Source organism: Theropithecus gelada, chromosome 14 (assembly GCF_003255815.1).
Source record: "Theropithecus gelada isolate Dixy chromosome 14, Tgel_1.0, whole genome shotgun sequence".
Taxonomy (NCBI): Eukaryota; Metazoa; Chordata; class Mammalia; order Primates; family Cercopithecidae; genus Theropithecus; species Theropithecus gelada.
This window is the reverse complement of record NC_037682.1, coordinates 31,553,981-31,580,281: the sequence shown is the minus strand read 5'-3', so window position 1 is coordinate 31,580,281 and position 26,301 is coordinate 31,553,981. Positions and strand designations below refer to the sequence as shown.

Here is a 26,301-nt window from a genome sequence, read left to right as displayed (position 1 = left end):
GGTGAGATCTTGATATTGTGAAGTACACCATGAACGTGGATGTGCCATAGTATGGAACAAATAGAGTTCAAAGTTCCAATGAGATACATTGTTCATTGTTCAAAGTTCCAATGAGAAGACAGAATTGAATACAAATGCCTTAGTCTATAAGGACCCTTTACTATTCATATATGGAGATGTTTAATATATGTCACTCAGCACCCTTAAAAAGCAGAATGGACAGTCTGGAAGCTTCTCTAGATGACCAAAATCCAAACAAGACAAGACGGGATAAATAGCAAAGGGGTGAGCTGTAGTTACTTACAAATTGAAGGGTTCTCAAAACCTATAAGCAATACTCTTTTAAGGCCAAGAAAAACTAGTTGTACCAAGGAGTTTATGAGGTATAGAGTTTATATTAGTCCCTAAACACTGTTGCTTTAGAGGTCTCTAACGTGACTTAGTATCTTAATGCTACTGCAGTAGCACCAAAAGAGAAAAAGTTTAAAGTTGCTTTATGTATCTGTATCTCCAATTATACATGAATATAATGAATAATACACGTGCATTAAGAAAAATATATACACATTCACAGCAATTCTGCGTATTTCATTGCCTTATAGAAGAGTCCTCAGAGCATGAGATTGTATATGGATTGGCTTTTTTCAAAATTAAAAATATTCAATACAAAAACTGTTCTAATGAAAACCTAGATGCAGTACTTTATAAACCAGCAAACCTTAAAGAAATCCAAGTATGAAATTGCCAGCTGCTAAAGTAGCTGAAAAAGTTTTTACCAATTTAATTTTTTTATGATATCCAGGAAGAAGAAGCAGGAAAAAAGACTTTTTTCTTTCCTACCTATAATAAACATGTCAATAGCAGCTGGATTTCGAGCCATTTGGTCCTAGGTGAGAAAAAGAATACAATCGATAAAAACATATTTTACTTAATTTTTCATTGTTCATTATCTGTATCTTTCCCTGGAGATGAGGCAAAACAGATAAAAATAAAGTTGAAATAAGAAGATATATGGCTTGTTATCCTAGAAGAAAGGGTTCTGAATCAGAGTCAAGAGATTTGAACAATTCTAGGTTACTCACTCTTCTCAGTAAATGGAGAGACCAAGCTACCATCCTACAACCTTACAGAGACATCAAGTCAAAAATGAGATAAAAAGTATGAAAATGCTTTAAAAAATTAAAAGCTATAAAAGCTCTTTAAATATGTAAAATGTTAGGTAGAGTCACAAGTCTCAACTACGAAAAGCATTTTCTTTTTATTTTTTATTTTTGAGAGGCAGCCTTGCTCTGTTGCCCAGGCTGGAATGCAGTGGCTTGATCTCAGCTCACTATGACCTCCGTCTCCTGGATTCAAGCAATTCTCCTGCCTCAGCCTCCCCAAGTAGCTGGGACTACAGGCGTGCGCCACCACACCTGGTTAATTTTTGTGTTTTTTTTTTTTTTTTTCAGTAGAGATGGGGTTTTGCCATGATGGCTAGGCTGGTCTCAAACTTCTGATCTCAGTTGATCCACCTGCCTCAGCCTCCCAAAGTGCTGAGATCACAGGTGTCAGCCACCACACCCAGCCAAAATTTAGAATTTTATATTTTAAATTCCTTTTTTAAGTAAAAAGTTCATATCAAGGCAAAAATGAAGGCAGAGGGTGTGTGAGAAATTATTGAGAACTTAAAATTTTTTTTTCATTTTTATTAAATGAAACCAATACCATAATATTTTCTGTGGTTACATTAAAATAATAAAAGTCTCCTAAAAAAAGAACTACATTTTTCGATATGTCAAATACTCACTGAAGAAAGTTTTAAAAGTTTCTATTGCACTCAAAGCATGAATCAAAGGATGTTCAAAGGCTAAATTTTTGGCAAGTCTGAAACATGTATTACAATTAATTACTTCAACAAAAAGCTCCTCATTAGTCTTCCTTAATATACCTTAAGACAAATCATAGCTTTTCCTCTGTATATACACTAGTTTTTTATGTCCAACTGTCAAGTTTTCTCTTGGGTTCCATGCCATTATGTCAGAATATTAACTCTAGTTAGAGAGGTCTATGACTAAAATGCGTAATATTCTATACCCATTCTACAATCCTGAAAATACCTAATGCATGCATTTATACAACCATCAGAACACATCTTAATGCCATATTTAAACACACGTTCTACTTACTGGACATTGGTAGAAAACTTCATTTTTGTTTCGGCCCTCTGCAGCTTCCACTGCTATGTACTGACTCAAACCAGTATGTATGCAAAAAGTTAAAGGCAGACAGTATTTCAATCCCTGTCTCTGCTGGAATCCTCCGGCAGCTGTATCGACGTCTAACAAATCTTCAGAACGATAGTGATTAGACAGTGCCATGCTTCCCAATAACCTGAGGAGCATACAGACTCAAACATGTAATACCCGGCAGTGCCAAACAGCTGTGCTTCATCTTTCTGATGAATAATAATTTCCCACTCACAACTTTATGAGTACTAATTAACATGACAATTCCAAATCAGGAATACCCAAAGCACTATAATTTCTAAATATTTAATTCAAACTCTTTTGATTGGAAAAAAGATTCGATTTAAATTAAAAATTAATTAAATGTCTAAATGGCAATGTTTTAAAAAGAAATACAGTTTTATTGTTTTCAAGAATCCATCTTGCCATGATATATTGATTTGCTGGTGTTCTGCTAGCCATGTATGTATGGCCAATTTAATGTTTAAAGAAGTAAATTATCTGATGCGTTTATCTTGATACAACCTTTAGCTTACCCTGTGCAACCAGAGAGTATAAATGTAAAGCAGCTTAAACCTTGTCCAAATTTTCACAAAGTTGGATGCCTGGGGTATAGATTAATGTCATTAAATATACATATAGCAATACAGGTATCAAGGTATTCCTTGATGAGATTCCTAAGTCTCAATGCTTGAGCCATGTATAGATAAAAATCCCTGGGTTGCAATTTATGACCTATTTGTCATGTCGGTTCTGGGCAACTCTTCTAACAAAGTTCTTTCCTGTTTGCTCTTAAAATCTGACAATTTTTCAACTTTGTCAAGTTTCAGTTCAATAGGAAAAAATAGCCAATAATTTAGGGTCATCTAGTCCTAACTGACTTCTGTTTCTGACCTATACCCAATATTTGATTTCTTTCTTTTTCTGAGACAGGATCTCATTCTGTTACCCAGGCTGGAGTGCAGTGGCTTACTGCAGCCCCAAACTCCTGAGCTCAAGAGATCCACAGGTCCTGAGTAGCTGGAGCTATAGGTGCATACTACCAAGTCTGGCTAATTGTTTGTAACTTAATTTTTTATAGAGACAGGCAGGATCTTGCTATGCTACCCAGGTTGGTCTTGAACTCCTGACTGCAGGAGTCCTCCTGCCTTGGCATCCCAAAGAACTAGTTTCAGGCGTGAGCCACCGTGCCCTGCCCCCAATATTTGACTTCTGAAGGCTACCTTGTAATCTCAATGTGATTACCTCCGGGATTCCCTATACTCATTCAACCCTCATCTGAAATTGTAACAGAGTCTCACATGATTCTTCACATACAAAGGAACACCAGGTTCCAATAAGAACAATGCAAAGTTCTCCTTAAATTCTTATTAGCATTTCACAAGCACAATGTCTCTGAAATAGCTGACTTTCATAAAAGTGCAAAAGGAGTAGGCCCATTCAAAGCACAGCCTTCTAAAACTGTGGGTGAATTCTGATGACTACTGCATGGTCCACTTTTACCCAAGAGTTCCACCATGTAAGGTGGATATGGTTGGCTGGAAGGCTGAGGCAGGAGGGTCCCTTGAGCCTAGGAGTTCAAGACTAGCCTGGGCAATATAGTAAGACCCCATCTCTAAAAATAATAATAATAAATAAAAATTTAAAATAATAAAAGTTTGTAAAACAAATCTTAAAAAAACAAATAAATAAAGCTGAGCAAGGCACAGTGGTATATGCCTGTAGCCCCAGCTACTTGGGAGGCAGAGGCAGGAAGATTGCTTGAGCCCAGGAGTTAAATACCACTAGCCTGGCAATATAGCAAGACACCATCTCTTGGAAAAAAAAAAAAAGGCTGGATGCATGGGTTGCATCTGTAATCCCAGCACTTTAGGAGGCTGAGGCAGGAATTGCTTGAGCCCAGGAATTCAAGACCAGCCTGGGCAACATGGCAAGACCCCATCTCTACAAAAAATACAAAAAAGTAGCCGGGCGTGATGGTGCGCCTGTACTTCTAGTTACTGGGACAGCTGAGGTGGCAGGATCGCTTGAGCCAGGGGAGTCAAGGCTGCAGTGAGCTGAGGTCACGCCACTACATTCCGAGCTGGGAGACAGAGCAAGACCCTGTCTCAAAAAAAAAAAAAAAAAGTTCCACAATGAATACTTCATTTTTTAGAATTAAATTTTAAACAGGCCATTCAACTATAGACTGTGTTTAATATGACAAAACAATTTTCTTTAGTGTAGTGTATGCAGCTCTGGACAAATGATTGCTCTTTACATGTAGAGTAGGTAGAATTTGCATCAAGCTCCCAAAATAATTTGCCTGGCCTGTAATAAGATATACATTTCAAGAGTTCTGAAGAATTTGGTTAAAATATATCGCACATACCTTTACTGTGTGTCCCATCTCCCATCCCATACCAGACTTCACTTTAACTATACCAGTATATTGATAGAAACTGTGTTTTTATGAGATATATTTATTTTGGTAAAATCTAATTCAAGCTATAGATTTTGTCTTATGGATTGCTATAAAGGAGAAATAGGGAATTCCATGCGTCTTTAATTTGTTAAGGGTAACTACAAATACAATTTATTTACTTTCATTCTAAAAAATAACTTGCATCATTAAAAATAACCAAAACATTGAATATCTTACCCAGGAACCACTAACTTCTGTCCATTGTGGATCCGGTATGAACATCGATAATCGTCAGGAAGCTTGCAGCCAATCTGCGCTTCCACAGCGTCAAGGTCTTCCTCTCGAGCACCCTCTATAAAGGCACAAAAAAGAGTGAATTGTGAAGAAACAAGCTTAAATCTAAGAAGAAATGCAATCTATCTGCTAACTAATGAAACAATCTTGGAGTGAGTGAATTCTGTCCAAAATCTACGGCTGAAATAGAGGGAAATGAATTGAAACCTAATTTGAAGCACTGAGCAAGCAAATTTCTTAGTTTCCTCCCAACAGGGAAAACACTGGCACTTAGTAAAACATGGAAAGTGGGTACCAATGAGATCCACAATAATGTTTTCACATTATAACACAAACCTCTAAATTGCCTAAATCTAAAACATTCATACTGCCTTATTAAAAAGTAATAATAATAACAAAACCCCTGGAAGTTCTCTAAACTGATGTTACTTAAGAGTTTTAACATTGACTCTCAATGGGAAATATAGGACATAAGGTATGGGTTCATGTGTGGGGAGGCCATTAACTTGAACTCTATTTTGCATGTTTGTAAATTTGCCACATATTCGAGCTTTTGAGAAGTGGGAAATAATGACAAATCCCAAGAGAAGAGATCGACATTCAGCAGCAGCCCACCAGGTTGTTGGACTAAACCTCTTGCTGAATATTAACAACAAAAAATTGGCTTGAAGACTTTTGAAGAATCACAACGGCAGGGGAGAGGGGTCCAGGAGAAGAGGGAGACTGAGAGGTGAGCCAGGCATTGGAAGCCACCTTGTCTTTAGACAAGATAAAAATTGCTGTCAATTCTGAAAGCAAATATGAGGTTGAGTGGCCAAGAAGCTGTGCAAAGCTTTAGGCAGTACCACGAGGCTAGAGGGCAAAACAACAGAGTTCAGGGTCCACAGAGGAGAGAGGGACCTGGTAAAACCCAAGGTTTTTGGGCTAGGATCCCGACTGACATCCTAGGAAAAAGGATGAACTGAAAATAAGACTAGTCTTCATAAAGACTAAAGCCCAGCTTTCAATCATATCAATCCCTGATTGCATTACAGTGATCTGCCCATTGACTAGCTGCTAGCCAAAAGCAAAAGTAATCTCTAGAAGAAAATAACGTTACCCCAAATTTCAAATTATGTCTAGCAATAAATTAAAAACAACTAGGCCTATACAAAGACAAGATCTGACTAAAGAAAGAGAAAAAATAGAAAATAGAACCAAATCCATAATACATCGTTATTGGAGTTAGTAAACATGGACTTAAAAATAACCACAATTGATACATTCAATGAATTAAATGACAAGATCGAGTATTTCAGCAGAGAACTAGAAACTATAAAAATGAATCAAATGGAAATCTTAGAGCTGAAAAATGCAAAAACTAAAATAAGAATACACTGAAAGGGTTTAACAACAAATCATAGTTTCAAAGCTGATGAGGGAATTATAAACTGGAAGCCAGGTCAGATGACAAAAAGGGATGGAAAAACACAAAAAGAGCCTAAGACACACATGGGAGGACATGGCAGAAAGGTCTATGATACAAGCACTGGAATCCCAGAGGGAGAGGAAAAGCAGAATGAGGCAGAAGCAGTATTTGGAGATAACAGCAGAGAATTTTCCAAAATGGATGAAAATGTCAAACTATGATTCAGAAGCACCATAAACCCTATGGAGAAAAATTACAAACAAAATAATTATCTAGATGCATCTTGGAAAACTGCTAAAATCAAAGACAAAGAGAAAATTTAAAAGCAGTGTGGGGGATAAGGTGAGTGTACAATTACCTTCAAAAGAAAAACAGTGATTGACAGCTAAATTATCTACAGAAACAATAGAGGTTAGCTGGACTCAGTGGCTCATGCATGTAATCCCAGCACTTTGGGAGGCTGGGGTGGGAGGGTGGCTTGAGGCCAGGAGTTCGAGACCAGCCTGGGCAACATAGCAAGACCCCCCCATCTATTAAAAAAAAAAAAAAACTTAAAAATTAGCCAGGGATGGTGTCACACCTGTAGTCCCAGCTACTCGGGAGACTGAGCTGGGAGGACTGCTTGAGCCCAGGAGTTGGAGGCTGCAATGGGCTATGATTGTGCCACTGCACTCCAGCCTGGGCAACAAAGCAAGACCCTGTCTTTAAAAAGAAAATAAACAATAGAAGTCAGGAGAATGATACCTTCAAAGTGATGAAGAAAAATCACTGCTGACCAAAACCCTATAACCAGTGAATATATCTTCAACAATGAAGATGAAATAAATACATGTTTAGACAAACAAAAGAAAAATTCAGTAGCAGCAGTCAGTGAAAAGAAATACCAAAAGGAATTCTTCAGGTGGAAGGAAAGTGATCCCAGATGGAAGCATGAAGACATAGGAAGGGATAAAGGGCAACCAGAAAAGGTAAATATGAAGGTTAGTCTAAAAGAATATTGAATATGTAAAATAAGAATGTTTTCAGGGAAACTAAATATGTTAAAAATCAAAATCACAAAAACTATAAATCAAAAGGCAGGAGGGAGGTGATTGGAGTTAATGCATTATAAAGTTGTTTCATTGTCCAGGAAGTGGAAAAAATACTAATTTACATTAGACTTTAATAAGTCAAAGATGCAATGTTTTAATCTCTAATATAATCACTAAAAAAAGAAAGGAGAAGGGAATGGAATGAAACATAATTAAGAAGATTGCAAAAAAGGAACAGTGAACAGGTGGGACAAATAGAAAAACAAACAGAAACATGGTATATCTCAACTCAAACACATTAGTAAATCTATTAAATATGAATAGATGAAATAATCTAATGAAAAGACAAACTGACAGACCAGATAAAAAACAAAAAATTATATACAAGAGACACATCTTAAAGTAAATACAGAAAACAAAGCTAGAGTAGCTCTACTAAAATCACATGAAATGAGACTTTAAGGCAAACAACTTTATGAGAGCTAATGGAGGACTTTCTGTAATAACAAAAAGGTTAAATTCACTACACAGATGTTCCAATTCTAATTTTATGTACCTAATAAGAGCTTTAAAATATATTTTTAAATGACAACTAAAATGGGGAAAAGATATATCTACAATCACAGTGGCTGTAGTTTTCTCCTGCTGTAATATTAGCAGCTTAAAGCACTTATTATTTCACAGTTTCTGTAGGTCAGGAGGCTAGATATGACTCAACTGGATCCTCTGCTCAGGCTCTACAAGGCTGAAATTATGGCATCAACTGGGGCTGCTATCTCATCTTACGCATCGTATGCTTAGGATCCTCTTCCAAGCTCACTGGTTGTTGGCAGAATTCAATTCCTCAGGACTGAGGCCCTCAGCTCCTGGAGGTCACCCACCATTCTCTACCATGTGGCCCTCTCCATAATATGCCAGTTTGCTTATTCAAAGTCAATAGGAGAGGCACATTGAATCTGACTTCTGGAAGGGCCCAATCCCTTTTAAGGGCTCATCTGATTAAGTGGGGCCCAGTCAGGATAATTTGCTTTTTGATTAATAATTAACTCAAATTCAACTAATTTGGGAACTTAATTACATATGCAAAATCCCTTCACCTTTTCAAATAATATGACCTAATGGAAGAAAATCAGTTATTTTCATAGTACCACCTACACTCAAGGAGAGATCATTATACCAGGCATGTACACCAGTGGGTGGGAATTTGGGGACTATCTCAGAATTCTGCCTACCACAGCAACAGATTTTATCATACTTCTCTCATTAACTAACAGAACAGGTAGACAAAATAAACAATTCAGTAAGAGTGTAGAAGATTTGAACAAGATTAACAAATGTTACCTAATTATATATACAGTATTGAACTCCATAATGGCAGAAAATACATTATTTTTAAGTATACACAAAACATTTACCAAAATAGACCATATACTAGACCACAGAATAAGTTGTAACAAATTTTAAATGACTGAACTCACATAAAGTGTATCCTGTGATCACAGTGGAATTAAATTATAAATTATATTTAAAAGATTACTTTAAAAGTCCAAAATATTTAGAAATTAAGTAATACACTTCTATATCATTCATGGGTTAAAGAAGAAATCAAAGAAATCAGAAAATACTTTGAACTGCATGGTAATGAAAATACAATGTATTAAAACTTATGGGACAAACTAATGTGCTCAGTGGGAAATTTAGAGCTCTAAATTCATTTGAAAAAATAAGAAAGCCTGAAAATCTATGATCTAAGCAATGATCCCAAGTCAAGAAAGAAAAAAAATCACAGTAAATTCAAAGAGAAGACATCAAAGAAATTAATGAAATAAAAAACAAACATACAGTAAAGGACTGACAAAGGCAAAAGCCAGCTCTTTGAGAAGATTAATAAAATTAATTCACCCCATCTAGCAAGACTGATGAAGAAAAACAGCAAAAGTATAAATAATTAATATTAGAAATGGAAAAAGTGATAGCACCACAGATCCAACAAGCATTAAAAAGATAAGAGGATATTATGAAAAACTCTATGTCAACAGATTTGAAAATAGATGAAGTGGACAATTTCCTAGAAAACAACTTATCAAAATTGACATAAGAATAAACAGAAAATCAAAATGCTCCTATATCTAATAAAGGAATTGAATCCATAATTTAAAACTTTCCTACAATGAAAACTCCAGAATTGAATGGCTTCACTGGTGCATTCTACTAATCATTTAAGCAAAAAATAAGACCAAGCTTACATAAACTCTTCCAGGGAACAGAAAAAGAGGCAACACTTCCCGACTCGTTTTATAAGGCCAGCATCATCTTGATACCAACACCTGACAAGAACATTGCAAGAAAGGAAAATTACAGGCCAAACTCTCATGAACACAAATGTAAAAATCCCAATAAAATACTAGCAGATCATATCCAGTACATATAAAAAAGATAATATATTACAATCAAAGTAGGATTATTCCAGGAATACAGAGTGGTTTAGCATTCAGAAAAGCGATTAATGCATTTCACTGCATTAACAAAATAAGGAGAAAAATCATGAGAATCATAAGGCAGACAAGGCATTTGATAGAAATTCAATTATCCATTTAAAAAACAAAAACAAAAACCCTCTTCCCCAACTAGGATCAGAGGGACTATCTTCAATCTGATAAAGAATATCTACCAAAAAAACCCTACAGCAAACATCTTATTTAAAGGTGAAATGCTGAAAGCTTTCCCTCTGCAATCAGAAAGATAAGGATGCCCGCTATCCCATCATTACTCTTCTCCAACACTGTACTGAAGGCCCTCGCCAGTGCAATAAGGCAAGAAAAAGAAATACATGATATATGAGGCTTGGAAAGATAGAAATACAACTGTCATTATTCTACATCTTAGGGAAATGTGAATGAAAACCACCATTACACACCTGCCAAAAAGGTTAAAATAAAACGAATGATAACATTAAAGTGCTGGTAAGAATGTAAACTGGTAGAACTACTTTCAAAACTAAACACCATCTTTTGAAGTTTAATATAAGCAACTCTATAACCCAGCAAACCCAATGCCAGATATTTACCCAGTAGAAATATACTCATATAGACATCAACAATGTATATAAAAATTTACAGCATTATTTGTAATAGCTAGAAATAAAAATAACCCAAATATCCATTAATAGTAGAAGGAATAGTCTACTCAGATAATGGAGTACTATACTGCAGCCAAAATTAACAAACTCTGTTACACTCAAAAAGATTGAATCTCACAAAGTGAAATAATCCATACAAAATACTTATTCATACAACTTACATAAAGTTCAAAAAAGAAAACTACTCAACAGCATAAACAATCAGAATAATGGTTGCCTCTGTGAAAGAGGGAAGAAATATGAGGAGGGCTTCTAGGAACAGATAATATTCTACTTCTTGATCTGGAGGGTGTTAGAATGGACAGGTTTACCTTGTGATAATTCAATGAGTTGTGCACTTACAATTTGTTCCTATTTCTCTATGCTAGTTAAAACCATTAGTGACAGCATGTACCCCTGGACATAAACTGATGAGAGGGGCACTTCACATCTGCAGTTATCTAAAAAAGAAAATAACTCCAGCTCCAGTCTAATCATCAGTAAAATATCAAGATGAACCTGATTTGAGCAACTGCAATTGCTTTTGCACTAACCTAATACAAAATACCTGATAAGTACTCTCTCAAAAATGTCAAGGGGCTGGGTGTGGTGGCTGGTTCACATCTGTAATCTCAGCACTCTGGGAGGCCCACAGGGGCAGATCACTTGTGGTCAAGAGTTCAAGACCAGCCTGGCCAACACGGTGAAACCCTGTCTCTACTAAAAATACAAAAATTAGCCAGGTGTGGTGGTTTGTGCCTATAGTCCCAGCTACTTGGGAGGTGGAGGCAGGAGAATTGCTTGAACCTGGGAGGCAGAGGATGCAGTGAGCCAAGATCATGCCACTGTACTCCATCCTGGGCGACTGTCTCAAAAAACAAACAAACAAAAAAAAACTGTCAAGGTCATAAAAGACAAAGAAACTGCCACAGATCAGAGTACACTAAGGAGACATGACAACTAAATGCAATGTGGTATTCTGGACTGGATCCTGGAACAGAAAAAGGATAATAATGGAAAATCTGGTGAAATTCAAGTGAAGTCTGGAGTTTAGTTAATAGTAATGTGCCAATGAAGATGTTTTAGTTTCATAAATGTCCCACAGTGGGATACATAAGGGTAAAGGGTGAGGGGTGTATAGAACTCTCTGAACTCTCTTTGCAACTTTTCTGTAAATCTCAAATTACTCCAAAATAAAAAGTTCATTAAAAAAAGAGAAATTTTAGTATAAAAGAAACAAAGCTGAATGGCAACCTGAACTATGAGATGAGGAAAGAAACTAATATTTGTACGGTATATGCCACACGTTAGACACTTAACATGTAACATTAAGAAACTAAGAATTTCTTGAAGAGAAAGAGACAAAAATAAACATGGCAAAAAGAAAACTAAAAGGAAATATATGTTTACAATACAGTAAAATCAAGGTTGAAAGAGGTATCCAACTATAATAGAATTTGGGAGGCAGAAAGACCACAGTTAATCTTTGCTCTACTACTTTGACATAGTTTGTATATTTGTCCCCTCCCAAATCTCATGTTGAACTGTAATCCCCAATATTGGAGGGGGGCCTGGTGGGAGGTGATTGGATCATGGGGGTGGATTTTTTCTCATCAGTGGTTTAGCATCCTTCCCTTGGTGCTGTCCTCAAGACAGTGAGTGACTTCTCATGGGATCTGGCTGTTTAAAAGTGTGCCGTACTTCCTTCTCTCCCTATTGATCTTGCTTTTGCCATGTGACACGCCTGCTCATGCTTTGCTTTCCTGGTGAGTAAAAGCTCCCTGAGGCCTTCCCAGAAGCAGATGCTGCCATGCTTCCTGTACAGCCTGCAGAATCGTAAACCAATTAAACCTCGTCTTATAAATTACCCAGATTCAGACATTTCTTTATAGTAATGCAAAAATGGACTGATACATACTGACTGCGTGATTTCTGGCAAGCTATTTCACCTCTTTAATCCTGTTTCTTCATTCTCAAAGGGGGATAATACCACCTACCTTAGAGAATTATAGTGAGGATTAAATAAGACTTCACGTTTAATAAAGTGCTTTATTCGCACTCAGCAAATATTTATTTACTTTCTTTTCCCCTTAACCTACTCATAGAAGGAAATAGTGAAAAAGTTACTAGGAGCCAAGAAGCCTAGATTAGAGTTGTATCTTGATCACTAGTTTGATACCTTGCATGAGTCACTTAAACTCTCTGGGTATGTTTCTTCAACTTACCAGCATAAACCAGGACGGGCACATTAATAGCCCACACTCCAAATCCTGGCCTGCTGCCTCCTTGTAGGAATAAAGTTTTATTGGAATACAGCAACACTCATTTGTTTATGAATCATCTTTGGCTGCCTTCCCACAACAGCTGAGCTGAAGAGTTGTGACAGAGACCATGTGTCCCACAAAGCCTAAAATTTTACTGTCTGGTCCTTTAAAGAAAAAGTTTGCCAACCCCTGGTCTAAACAGTCTCTAAGGTGCCTTCCAACTCTAAAATTTTAAGCCAAAACTTAAGGTAAATATGAGATATGAAGATATGTGATAACAATATATCTTAATTTCAAGACGCTCCAAAAAAATTTCCCCAAGGCCAATGCCTATTTGCTTTCTGATTTTCCTTTTTATCTGCAACCTCTGTAACCTTGCAATGGAATCAAGACTGTGGCAGCTGAGGTGAGCAGCAAGTTTCCTGACTTGGTTCTAAAATTCATAAGCCTAGGGTTCCAAGAACCCCCAGCACTGCAGACATCAAAGAGCCTTTATCCTATTCCAACTCATGGAAAAGCCCCAGAGAACTGGCACCATGGAGTAAAACAGGAGCTGTCAAGGAATTATCTGACAACCTCACCTCCAACTGCTAGGTAGTACAGGGAGCCTGGAAATACCAAAATTCATGCACCAAAAAAAAAAAAAAAAAAGAAAGAAAGAAAGAAAAAGAAAAGAAAAATCAGCAGCAGCAGCAGCAGCTGTTACATATCCTTAGTTTTATCTTCTTGATGGCTCTGAGCCTAAGAGCAGAACCATATACCGTATCATGTTCCAAACCTCCTAATATTTAAACTAGCTCTTCTAGTCCAATCCACATTCCAAACATAATGGGATAGGTCCTGTCTCCCTTCAGTCAATGTTAAGACCATAGCTCTGGAGTCAGCTCTGTATCCAAATCCTGGTTTTTGCCTTTTCCTTTGTGATGGTTAAACAACCTAGTTTTTTTGTTTGTTTGTTTTGTTTTTGTTTTTGTTTTGGAGACAGAGTCTCGCTCTGTCACCCAGGCTGGAGTGCAGTGGCACGATCTCAGCTCACTGCAAGCTTTGCCTCCAGGGTTCACGCCATTCTCCTGCCTCAGCCTCCCGAGTAGCTGGGACTATAGGTGCCCACCACCACGCCTGGCTAATTTTTTTGTATTTTTAGTAGAGACGAGGTTTCACTGTGTTAGCCAGGATGGTCTCCATCTCCTGACTGCCCGCCTCGGCCTCCCAAAGTGCTGGGATTACAGGCGTGAGCCACCGTGCCCGGCCACAACTTACTTAGTTTTTTATGCCTTAGGTAATCCACCTATAAAATGAGAATAGTAATTATTTATCCCATAGGACTTTTGCAATTAAATGGAGTAATACTCAAGAAATACTTAGCCAGTGCCTAGCTTTGTGTTTAATTAATAATAGCTACTGTAAGCCCTTGCCTTAACATCACCAAATACCTATTTTCAGATTTACTTTCCTCTTGAAATATTCAACCCTACATACCAAGTAAATAGTATTATTCTTTTTTCTAAGAAAAGGTACTTTTCTTAATCAAGGGTACTTTTCTTCAAAGCTCGACTCTTTCTGCCAAATCATTCTTTCTTCTACCTTCTAGCAATTCAGTTTCAAGCACCTGGTCATGCAACTGTGATTTGCATGAAAGTAATATTTGCATGGGAAATTAGAGAGGAAACACAAAATGCAAAAGGAATACTGTTTCAAAAGAGTCTTTAGTTCTAAAGGGAAGAAAATATTTGAGAAGAACTGATTCCAACTTTAGCTCAGCAAAACCGAACATGTATACAATGCCTTTCAGTATAGAAATCTGAAAAAAACTGGGAGGGTAAAGCAGGTAAGTGGCAATCTATCTACAATCTGTCTATTTTCATGATTGTTAATTAAATCAAATTAATGGAAATAGCTTAATATTTCTTGCCAAAATTGGATAATAATGGTATAATAGAAAGAGCATATTCTGGAGTTGAACAGACCTCAGTTCAGATCTTAGTTCTACTATTTTGTAAATGTCAAACTAAGGATAAAAGTTTTCCTTACTCTACTAGGCTGCTCTTACACAGGTAAAGACCAAGGGTCTTTCTGAATATTAGACTATCAAACAAACATTTACTTGTACTGAAAATAGGAAAGAGTGTTGATACAGTAGTCAAAATTTCACAATAAAAAAAAAATCTTTTAAAAGAAATCACCATAATTACTCTCACACAATCTTAGCATGACTACTTTCTTAATAGAAAACAAATATAAGGATAAAAGTTCAGCTTTCCCTTCTGATAAATAACCATGTGGGTCCCAAGGCTGAGAAAAAACAGCGTAAGCACTAGAGTGAAGGTCCTACTTCCATGGCCAAATATGAACAGTAAATCACAGACAAGGTTGGATTAACACAGTTGTGTAGATGACAGAGATTCAAAGTTATTTAAACTAACTTATTTATACTAATAGTAATGAAAATGGGGAAAGGGACCCTGCATTCCCAGTACCTTTCAGAGATAAAACCATCCGAGGACACCTGGGCTCCAAATATTTCTTGAGATCATCCCAGGCCTTTTTAATAGCAGCATAATGGTCAATGTATCTTCCTACATCAGAGTAAGTATCTATGAAGAGAGATTTCCAACACTGATTCTTCTGTGTTTTCTCTTCCCTAAATAGATGAAAAACATGAGACTTAAAATCTTTTAAAATAATATTAGCATTTATTTTAGATACCTACAACATAAAGGAATGTGTACTTTTCCTTTTCATTATATTTTAGCCACAAATGAAGATCAGATAGCAAAAAGTGATACATACATTAAAAATTTTAACAAAAGTTACTGCTGGCATGGTGGATTGTTAGGCACTCATTTTCTCATTTTCTTTCTAGTTATTTTTTTCAGTTTTCTAATCTTTAATAAAATATGAATAGTAGTAACGTATAAATTTCAACTTACTCTTAAAAATATACCAATTATAAAATTTTAAAGGCATCATGTATTCTGTTTTAGAGAATACTTAGAATCTTGTGATATAATAATATTAATCTAACACATATCTATACTGAATTAGTTGAGAATCATAGAACATGAAATTAATTATATGATTCAATATTCCTATTTGGTAAAATTCCCTAAGCATTTATTGAGTGTCCACTTAGCCACTGAGGATATAAAAAAATTAGGCACATTTTTTGCCTTCAAAAAAGGTAGAGTCTAACTAGTGAGAAAGAATGAAGTATAAAATTAAGAATCAGAAGTGATAGAGGGTAAGGCAGCCACAGAGGGCCTTAAGGTAACATACTAACGAGCTTGGTAAGAAAGGCTTGGTAAGCCTTTGTGATGAATGTAGAAGGAGGGAGAGAAGTGGGGAGAGAGAGACACACACAACTAGGATGACTCCTAATTCTGATTTGGATGCCTGAGTGGATGATGCTGCTATGAAGACTGGCAATGCTGAAGGATAGGTTTAGGAATGGGGAAAAAAACAATTCAGGGTGGGTTTTTTTTGCAGTGGTAGGAGAGGGAAAGGGAGCATCTTTTTATTAATCTAAATAATATACACATAGATTATTAAAACTAAAAGGTACCAAAGAACTTACGATGAAAAACTATTCTCCTGTTTTAAGTCCAACTCCTCAAAGGAAATCTTAGGTGTTTCTAGAAGTTACCTCTATAGTTCTAAATGTTTATGCCTCTAGTTGTTGATTTATCAACTTCACATGTATCTACTGATACCCCAAAGGGAAACACGGGAAGATCTAGCAATACTTAAACTTCCCCTTACCTGTTCTTTTTCCTCCCAGTGTTTGATAGCTCTGTTATTAATTTTCAGTTCTGTCGAAAGCTTGCAGCTTTAAATAATATGAACTCTGCTTCTTACTTCACCAACCTTAGTCACAACCTGACTCCACTCAATCTAAGAAAAGATATTAGCATTCCTACTAATTTCTTCCACCTTTCTCAACTCCCACTTTCTGTCATCTGCCCTTTGATTCTGTCAAATTTGTTAACATTTACTGAATCCAGTTAATAAATGTGGGACAGCCAATAGAAAGGTCCAGCAGACAGCTCTGCAAACAATTCCAGAGCTCAGTAGGGAAGTCAGGGAGGGAGATTCAGGTTTGGGAGTTAGAAGCATGCAGATAGTCACTATAAATGGCAACAATGCATGCAGTAGAGTTCAGAGAGGGAGAGCAGAAGTGGGCTAAGGACAGAACCTTGGCGAATACCAACATTTACTAGCAGGCACGAGAAGAACCACCAAAGGAGATAAAGAGACAAGGGTTAGAGAGGAGAATCAGGACAGACTAGTGTTATGGAAGAAACCAAGGGCCAGTTTTCAGAAGTACATATTCCCCGAATACTCACTCAGATATCAGCCAGTATTTTTTGCAATGTCTTCTCCAGAGCGGATCATGACTTGATAGTTGGCTAAGTCTTCGACTGACATAGCAACAGCTGGCAGTAACCAGATTCACCGATAGTATTAAAAAAAGAAAGAAAACAATTTTAAAATAAAGATTAAAATATTAATTGTTAAGTTTTGTTTTATGCCTTTTGTTTCTCTTATTTTTCACTGATTACCCTTACAATTACAAAACCATTTTCTAAAACATGTTTAACATGTTAAGTAGTATAATTGCCTTGCTAGTAGTGAAACTGAGTTCACAAATAAACTCTGAAACATCTACAATCGTAATTTTTCACAAAAATATCTACAAACCATATATACCATTGGAGTTCATCTCTAATCAAGGAGTTGTCCTATGCTTATTGTCAGGACAATACTCACTTCTACATATAGGAAGAAAGTTATTTAGTCATAAAGGGACTTGGGTTTTTTCCCCAAGATCTGTAAGATATATGCTACTAAATACACAGATCTTTTGTTTTTTAAAATTTTTTACTTAAAGGAAAAAAGTACTGCCACCAAAACCACTTTTTCATTAAAGCAACTACTGGAAAGTCCACCTATAGAGGGTGCCTGAATCATAACAGATCTGATTCAATAATCATGGCTCTACAAGTTATCGGCTGCCACAAAACATGGAATGTTAGAAGCAGATAACTTTCTTATCATATAAAGATTTCTAACACAACAGTGTTGCAATCCTGTAAATTCCACCCTACATAATTAATTTGTAAAAAGAATGAATCTAAGATTAGGACTCAGTTATATTAACAGAAAGTAGGTATTCAAAGATCTCACTTGGGCAGTAGCTAATCAACAGAATCTTAAATTACATCAGGTTTGTCAAGACCATGACTACGGTGTGTTAAAAACCAATCTATAGTAAACAAAATTGCCTTTGTTTGATTTTCAGATTTTACAGAAACATCATCTTCATCCTTTTCTGCCAAGTTCAGGAGATGCCCAAATTAACTTCTGTAAACATAGGAATCCCTTCAGTTTTGTGCATTCAGTTTCCATACCCTCTTCTTGATTCCTCTCCCTCCACTGCCCTAGGAGCTAAACAACATAAAAGAATCTGGAATAAGCGTGAAAGATGAATTCAATGCACATCAAGATTGAAAACTACTGTTCTAGAGATTCTGATCCAGTTGGTTTAGACTGAGATCTGTACCTCAGGCATCTATATGTTTAAAAAGTGCCACAGGCCATTCTCATGCACAGGTCATTCTGATGCACAGTGTGGCACTTATTCACTCCATTTCAGAATAAATCACTCTGCAATGGACAGGGTATCGGATTATCTCAATTCAAACGATGCAACTGATGCTACATGATTCCAGTGTACTAATCCAATCCAACCCAGTTCAGTTCAGCAAATACATACCCAAAACTTCAGAGCTTATCACTAGACTAGACCCTTGACAAAACTGGGCTGTGTGGTGCAGGAAAAAAGCTGCAAAACACTGGACACTTTTCTGTAGATAAAATTCAAATGGTATTCAACTCAATTTATTTCCACAGACATTTACAGAGGGATCATGTCACTTCTGTTTAAAATTGTGATTACTACCTAAGGCATTTAAAGGAAAATTTTACCTCCTCACCGTGGTTCCCAAGGTCCTGCATGATCTCACCACCCTCATCTGATCACTGTCTGTGAGTCATTCCCTACCTCCAGCAACGCCAGCCTTCTGTATCTTCCACCAGGCCATGCTGTTGAACAGTACCATTCAGCAGTCCCGTCAACCTCTGAACATACTTTTCCCCTGCCAGAACTGCATATGCCCTGCTTCATATATGGCAGCTCCTTCCAATTTGATCACCTCTCCCTTCCTATTTCTTAACAGAGCAATCTATTTCCTTCACTGCACTAAGCACCTCTTGCAATTATGGCCTGCCCACTGGACTGTAAGCTCTATAAGAGCTGCCTTATCTGCGTTGTCCACTACTGTACCCTCAACACTCAACAGACTGGCACATAGCAGGCCCTCGAAAAAAAAAAAATCTTTGAATACGAAGGTAAGCAAGGCAGTCCTTACAATCAAGAAGCACACCATCTACCTGACATTGCAAATCAATTCTGCAGGAAGAAGGTAGAGAGGGCATCTTCTCCACCTTGCCAGGTTGAGAAGAAGTAGGCAAGGCATTCCAGGCAAGGTCGAGAGCTTGAGCCACAGGCAAAAAAAAGAAAAAAGAAAGTGCAAGTGTGTTGTGTGCTGGCAGAGGCCTGATTTGGCTAGAAGGGATGGTGCAAATGTGATAGTGGAGGAGAAATAAGTCCTGGAGGACCTCAGATATACAAGCCAGATGATAAGAGCCTTCAATGCCCCAGAAGTTTAGGTTACAGTCTATAAACATAAGGGTGTCACAGGTTTTAAGGAGAATGACAACCAGATGTGTCTTAGAAAGATTACTCTGGCAGCAATCAAAAGTTGGTGGTTGTTAGTTAAATTGTAAGTATTTTCTAGAAAAATAAAAGTGCTAGCAGGTACAGGTAGCGACCAGTACAGGTAGTGACCAAAAACTTGAGGTATCTATCACCACTTAGCTAGGCCAACAACTATCTGTAACTCCAAGAAATCTGTATTTATAAAAGAACCTCTAATAACACAGGGTACAATCATCAAATGGCTAGAATCTAACGGTTAATCCAAAACACAAAACAAATCGCGCCTACCTATCCTAAGAGGGCGACTTTGCATCCTCTGCAAATACATACGGTATCACAGGAAACTCACAGCCATGCCACCCCCTGTCAAGGGTGTAAACAATCCTGACAGCTGGGGGGCGGGCTGGCAGCGCCATTTCTTCCACTACCCCAGACAGTCCCAAGTTCTGAAGAAACTGGGAATTAAACCACCTTATCAGCAACCGGTGTTTATTTCTGGAACAGATGCTAGTAATGTGGGAAACCCAAAGTGTCCAGGAGAGACGAGAGTCACCGGCATGGCATCACCGGAAGTCAGTACCAAAACACAAAATCCAACATCGAACCGTAAGGAGCAATGCTGACAGCAAAAACAATTCTCATGCACTGAAGTCCGAAAGTGAGCCCTGACAGTGATTCTGGCGCTGGGGAAGTCGCGCCAGGGGAGTATAAGGGGTTGCCTATCTCCTCCTCTCGCTCGCCCCACCTGCCCACGCCGGCGCCAGACTCCGCAGGCCCCGGACCCAGCAGAGAAGAGCGCCTGGCAGGGACAGGGGCTTTTACACAGCAGCTGGGACTGACCCCGACCGGGCGGGAACCTGCGGGGCCAGCGGGGGTCCACGGAGCGCGGCGGGGCGGCACGAGAGCCACTACCTCCTTCTCTTGCAAGTGGGCCTCGCCGAGGCCTGGGAGAGAGAGCTCTCGTCGCTTCTCAAACCTGGGCCCAGGACGGGAGGAAGACTCAGGGCGAGGCCCTTTTCGCCCCCGTCTCGTCCCGGTCCCCGGTGGCTCTGCAGGATGAGGGCGGCCCTGGCGTCACCTTCTGGTGTCGCGGGAGCCCGGGTCCTGTCAGCGGCCCCGACCTCCTTCCCCCCTGCCTCACCGCCTCCTCTCCCCATCCCCCACCCCTGCCATGCGTGTCGTCCCATTACTTGATTAGGTCCCGATAGTCCAAAAAGGATAAGATGAGGAGCAGGGGATCGGTGGGCAGCGACTCTAGGGTCAGCTGCGCCGTGTCCGTCTCCATGGCCGCCATCTTGCCTGGCCCGGTGCAGGTCTAGCCCCGCCCTGGCCCCGCCCCTGCCCCGCCCCCACCACCGCCTGAACCGCCCGAACCGCCCGAACCGCCCCCAGCCGCTCGCACAGGTTTGTTATGTAACCGCCGGGCCAGCCCCGCCCTCAGGGCGGGCTGAGGGGCGGCTCCCTGGAGGGCCCGCCCGCGAGCCGGGAGCCAGCCGCGCGGTGCGAGTTCAGCCGGCTTCATTCACACTCCTCATCAAATCTCTCCAACTCTGTTCTCGCATCCCGGTTCGTAAACTTGCCCATCCCGGGACCCTTTTGTTGCCAAATCTGCCTCGGTCTCCCCAGCTCCTCCTGCGAAGTTTTACACTCAGTATCCAGGAAGCCTCGCTCAAAATCTCACACCCCTCCACGCCCTTGGTCCCCAAACCCATTCTTTCCCTTTGTTTTCCAACCCGAGAACCCCTGGTTTTCCCCGCTCAGCCTTCCCCACCCCGCGTGTCCCCCGCACACAGCAGGGCCGCTCCGAGACTTGTCCACTCAGCAGGAGCGGAGTTGAGAATCAGCCAGGGACGCCAGCTGAAGGCCCTTCTCCCAAATTAAGGAAATGGTCGTTGAGTGCTTAACTTCACGCCCCTCCCCGTCTTCCTAAGTAAAATGTGTACAGGGAGTGAGCCTGAGTCTCAGTCGCTGTCCCTTAATTTGGTTGTCATGGCTATTTTCAGTCTATTAGGGTAATGCAAAGGGTACAGTGTGGATTTTTTCCAGCTTTAAAATTTATTTTGGCCAGGGTTTAGATCCCGCAGCGTTAAGTATCCGGCGTGTAAAGGGAGGAACTGAGACTCCCAGAGGGCATAACTGATGGAGGCACGAAGATGTCTGCTCTTCAGCTTTGCCAAGGTGATATTAAAATGAGAGTGGGGGAAGTATAATGGGTCCATACATCACTTGCCTGATTTTTTCTTTTCCATTGCTTTTCCGAAGGCAATATGTTGTTGTAAGGGGCTAATGGGGAATCCAGACAGACCTGGACTTCACACACCTGTCATTTATTTCACTACTAGTGAAATGTTGGCATAGTTATGCCTAAGTTCTCTGAGACTGTCCCTCATCTCTAAAACCACCCCTCCTTTGGTGAACTAAGGATGGCGATAACGCTTTATGTAAAGTGCCTGGCCAGATACTCAATAAATGTTAATTTTCCAAACTTATACATGCATCAATCACTACGTTCTCCAAACATTTCCATATCCTGGAGAAGGTTTCTCTCAATTATTTGGAAGAGTGGAAGTGATATGCCCCACCCCCCCAAAATCCATTTCCTCCATTCTTCATACCATTAATGCCTTCTATTTATGGTTTTGCTTAATAGTTATAACCCCTATCACCCAGCCAACAAAACAGAACAACAGCAACAAAAAAACTCTGCCTACATCTCTGAGCTTCCAAATTGTTTATGCACATACGTAGAAGAACATTTACTGAATTGGATTTCAATTACTTGTTCTGTGTCTCTCTCATCTAGCTGTAAACTCTCAGTCTTGCTCATCTTTCTAATTTCAGGGCTTAGCAAGGTATTCAATAACTAGAAAGTTTAAATTCAGGTTGAATGGATGCATTAAGACAGAATAATCATTTCTGTTTACAAGGGAACCATACCTTTTTACATAGACAAATGCTTATAAAGGTATTTGATCCTGATTTATGTTTGTCTCCATTTCGCCTTCAGATGGGCCACCTGTTTGAACTCCAACAGCTGGTGGGAGTTTCAGGTACACTGCATTTGCTTCTGCTATCCTATTGCGCTTGGACTTGGTGCAGCTATGACCTAATGCAGAACACAAAGTATGAAGCTACTGTACTGTCAGGGCCAGAACTAAAGTGAGGCAAGAAAGCTACTTGCTTGGAGCACAAAACTTAAGGAGAGGTGCCAAAAAACTGAATAATCAAATAAATAACATTTTAATGCAATATTTTTAAAACTAGAAATTAATGCAAAAAAAATTCACAGTGAACAAAATACAAAACTCTTAAACAAAAACAGGATCCCACAGTGCCATGTAAGCCATATTAGAGCCTGATGCAAAAAGAAAAGGTAATGCACTCCCCTAAATACATGCTTTTTGTGTTTGTTGTTGTTTTGGAAACAGGGTTTCTCTCCCGTCACCCAGGCTGGAGTGCAGTGACATGCTTTCAGCTCACTACAACTTCTGCCTCCTGGGCTCAAGCAAACTTCCTGCCTCAGCCTCCTGAATAGCTGACACTACAGCTACACCACAACGCCCAGCTAATTTTTGTATTTTCAGTAAAGACAGGGTTTCACCATCTTGATCAGGCTGGTCTCGAACTCCTGACCTCAAGTGACCCACCTGCCTCAGCCTCCCAAAGTGCTGGGATTACAGGCGTGAGCCACCATGCCTGGCCAGGTGGAAGACTTGCTTCTCCCATGTGGCTGGGCTTACAGCTTCTGCCATGCGCTCTCAGCCCCTCTTTTCCAGGCTGCTAAGCCCTGCCACTTCCCACCTTGCAAAGTGCCATTGAGTTGCCAGCCCCTGCTGCACTAGCCCAGGCCCCTCTGGAGAGGTGGCTTTGGCTCAGGCTCCACTTTTCTCCCCAGCATGGTATGAGGCATGTGGTAGAGGTTGGGGGAGCAATGCAGGTAGGCAGGACCCAGGAGAGCCCTTTCCTGGGCTGGGGCTTCCTATTGCCCACCCCCTGCGACTCTGCCCCCAATACTAGCTGGAAAAGGGGTAGGTAGGAAGAGAGAGTCCAGGATTTGACTATTCACATCCCCAGGGCTAAGCTTGAGGGTGAGGGCTCCAGAACCTGGGGGCCTGAGTGGAAGAAACAGTCCCTCCAAATTTGCTCATTGTTTTGGAAGTTGGTTTCTAAAGAGTTTCACTTAAACAGTATTTGCTTATCATTTTAATTTCTGTGGCAGATCAGAAAGCAGAAGGTTCTAAGGCCAGGCATGGTAGCTCATGCCTGTAATCCCAACACCTTGGGAGGCCAAGGTAGGCAGATTGCTTGAGTGCAGGAGTTCCAGACCACACTGGAGAGACACCGTCTCTACAAAAAAAAAAAAAAAAAAAAAAAAAAAGCCAGGCATAATGGTGCATGCCTGTAGTCCCAGCTACTCAGGAGGCTGAGGTGGGAGGATAGCTTGAGCCTAGGAGGTTGAGGCTGCGGTGAACCGTGATCGTGCCACTGCACTCCAGCCTGGGTGACATAATGAGACACTGTCTCTAAATAAATAAATAAATAAATAAATAAATGTTTTTAAAAAAGAAATCAGAAGGTTCTAACAGGAGGGTTCAGATGTAGAATTAAAAAAAAAAAAATGGTTTCTCCTTTTCTCAGGAGAGGGACAATGCTTGAGAAATACACAGTCTTACATGTTTCCTTTAGAACCCCAGTGGCATCTTATCTATAATGAGTAGCTCCTAGCAGACAACACCCTACCTCTTGGTAATCACATCATAGTTTCATCGGCTTTAAGGTTCTCACTGGCTGTTTAGGTAAATCCTTCAGACATTAATTCCTATCAAGTGCAAGCATCCGGGCTCAGGACTGTGAGAGATCAAGCTGAACACAGTACCATACCTGCCCTTTAGAAAGTGACAGACACTCCCTCATGGTTTGGTTGGGGGCAGGCAAATTCAAATGGCCCTGGAGACTCATTTTCTCACCTGTTTTCATGGTTTAGCAATTCGCTGCCTCAGCAGATCTGAGTTAGCTTAGAGACAGAACAGGATGCTCTAGAAGTTCCAACTAAATGGCAGCCTAGAGGTGCCCCGAATCCCCGGCTTCTACCCCAGCATTTGTAAAACAGAGTTTAAGATTCTTCTCTATTGAACTCTGCGAGATGAATCCAGTCTCGCTTTGCCCAGCCTAGGCACATCTCTCAGCGGGACAGGGAAGCTGGGGGCTGGGATGGATGGTGGGATGGGGAGAGGGGGTTACTTACATGCTCCTCCTTCTCTGCTTGTATCCCCCTCCCCCACCCAACTTGTATTTATACCACATGGCGCTGGTAATGTGTGTCTGTGGCCCCTGAAAGGCAGGTGCACGCATGAAGATTAAACTCCACTTTGCCTTGGTGCTAAGTGTTTTTAGAACTGCCCTTGTCCAACGGGGCCTTCCCAGGGCCAAAAGCATTCTCTCCTGGGGGCCCTGTCACCCAAGCCCAGGTGTCAGCAATCCTGGTTGTGCTGAGGCAGTCCTTGCATTTGGGAGCCCCAAAGATAAAAGGGTGGGAGGATCACGATCACGGTGGGACTGCTGGGCATTAACTCCCCCAAACAAATGTGACACCCAAAGAAAAACCCTGGGCCACAAGGCTGCAGTGATTGGTAAAAAGGAGACCCACCCCTGCAGAGCCCAGGAATATTCAGGAGATTATACTTTATGGTTGAAAACAGGGAGAAGGATAAAATTGCAGGGATGAGTGATTAGGGGCTGCCACTGCCACTCAGAAAGGCAGCCAGGCTGATGGGGTGACACAAAAATCTGGAATGGATTTAGCTGCTCTTGTGCAGCAAAACCAGACAAACTCATGGCTAATGAGAAGCCTGGACCAGATGTAAGAGATTTATAGGCACAGTTTCAGCAGCTAAACACACTAAGTTCTAGAACTTGGTTCCTTGCTCCTTCCTTAAGGGATACTTTAAATATTTCTGAATTTGCCAAACCAATGTCTGGTTTCTTTGTTTTTGTCTGCGACATGTCTCTTGCTTTTTTGCAGCCTATATAATTGATAGGAACCTTCTGGGTGCATGGTGAGTGGATCTTCTGATAAGATACATTTAACGTGTTCCCTGTTGATGGCTTCTAATATGGGGGCTAAGGATGTGGCCAAGAATGGCTTGTAATCCAAAACCCTGCCAAGATTGCATCGTTGCAACAATGGTTCCTACCAGGTGGAGAGAAAATACAGTATTCTTATCCAAGACGTAATAGAGGCCAGAGTGCTGAACAACACTATCCATCAGTTCGATAGCCCTGTAGGGCTGGGGAAGTCACTAGTATATGCAATCTTATTGTGCCCTGTTGAGGCTTAAACAGGTAAGTGGCCACTATTCTTGGAATGTCTGATATCGTAAGAGTGGCTGAACTAGAACTGGGCCATTAGTGATACTTGGCATGCAGGCTTCGATAGATTAATGCTGGGGTTTGTTGTTTTGTTTTGTTTTGTTTTTGTTTTTTTAGAGACAGGGTCTGGCTCAGTTGTCTAGGCTGGTCTCCATCTCCTGGACTCAAGCGAGCCTCGCACCCCAGCCTCCTGAGTAGCCAGAACTACAGGCTTGTGCCACCACACCCCCCCCCAAAAAAAACAAAAAACGAAAAACTCTTTATACCTTTTCTACCCTTCTCCATGCCCTAGGAGGCTGATCTTTAGATACTCCTTCACCTGGGCTTCTTTGTTATCTGGCTTCTGGAAGAGAAAGCCAGATAACAAAGAGAGAACAATGGGAGAGAAAAGTGACATTCAGGTATTT

At 40.0% G+C, this 26,301-nt stretch overlaps 1 protein-coding gene across 1 annotated transcript in view; it reads right to left on the bottom strand.

The window, feature by feature from the left end:
* The window catches only part of FBXO3 (F-box protein 3), a 33,568-nt gene extending 12,703 nt beyond the window's left edge, over positions 1 to 20,865 (bottom strand). Inside the window, exons 1-6 of the mRNA XM_025356217.1 lie at positions 20,716 to 20,865; positions 17,091 to 17,180; positions 15,225 to 15,388; positions 4,870 to 4,984; positions 2,169 to 2,373; positions 841 to 886 (exon numbers count right to left, since the gene is read on the bottom strand). Coding sequence (XP_025212002.1) covers positions 841 to 886; positions 2,169 to 2,373; positions 4,870 to 4,984; positions 15,225 to 15,388; positions 17,091 to 17,180; positions 20,716 to 20,819 — 724 coding nt within the window. The 5' untranslated portion in view covers positions 20,820 to 20,865. The remainder of the gene's footprint in view (positions 1 to 840; positions 887 to 2,168; positions 2,374 to 4,869; positions 4,985 to 15,224; positions 15,389 to 17,090; positions 17,181 to 20,715) is intronic.
* Positions 20,866 to 26,301: the final 5,436 nt, after the last annotated feature.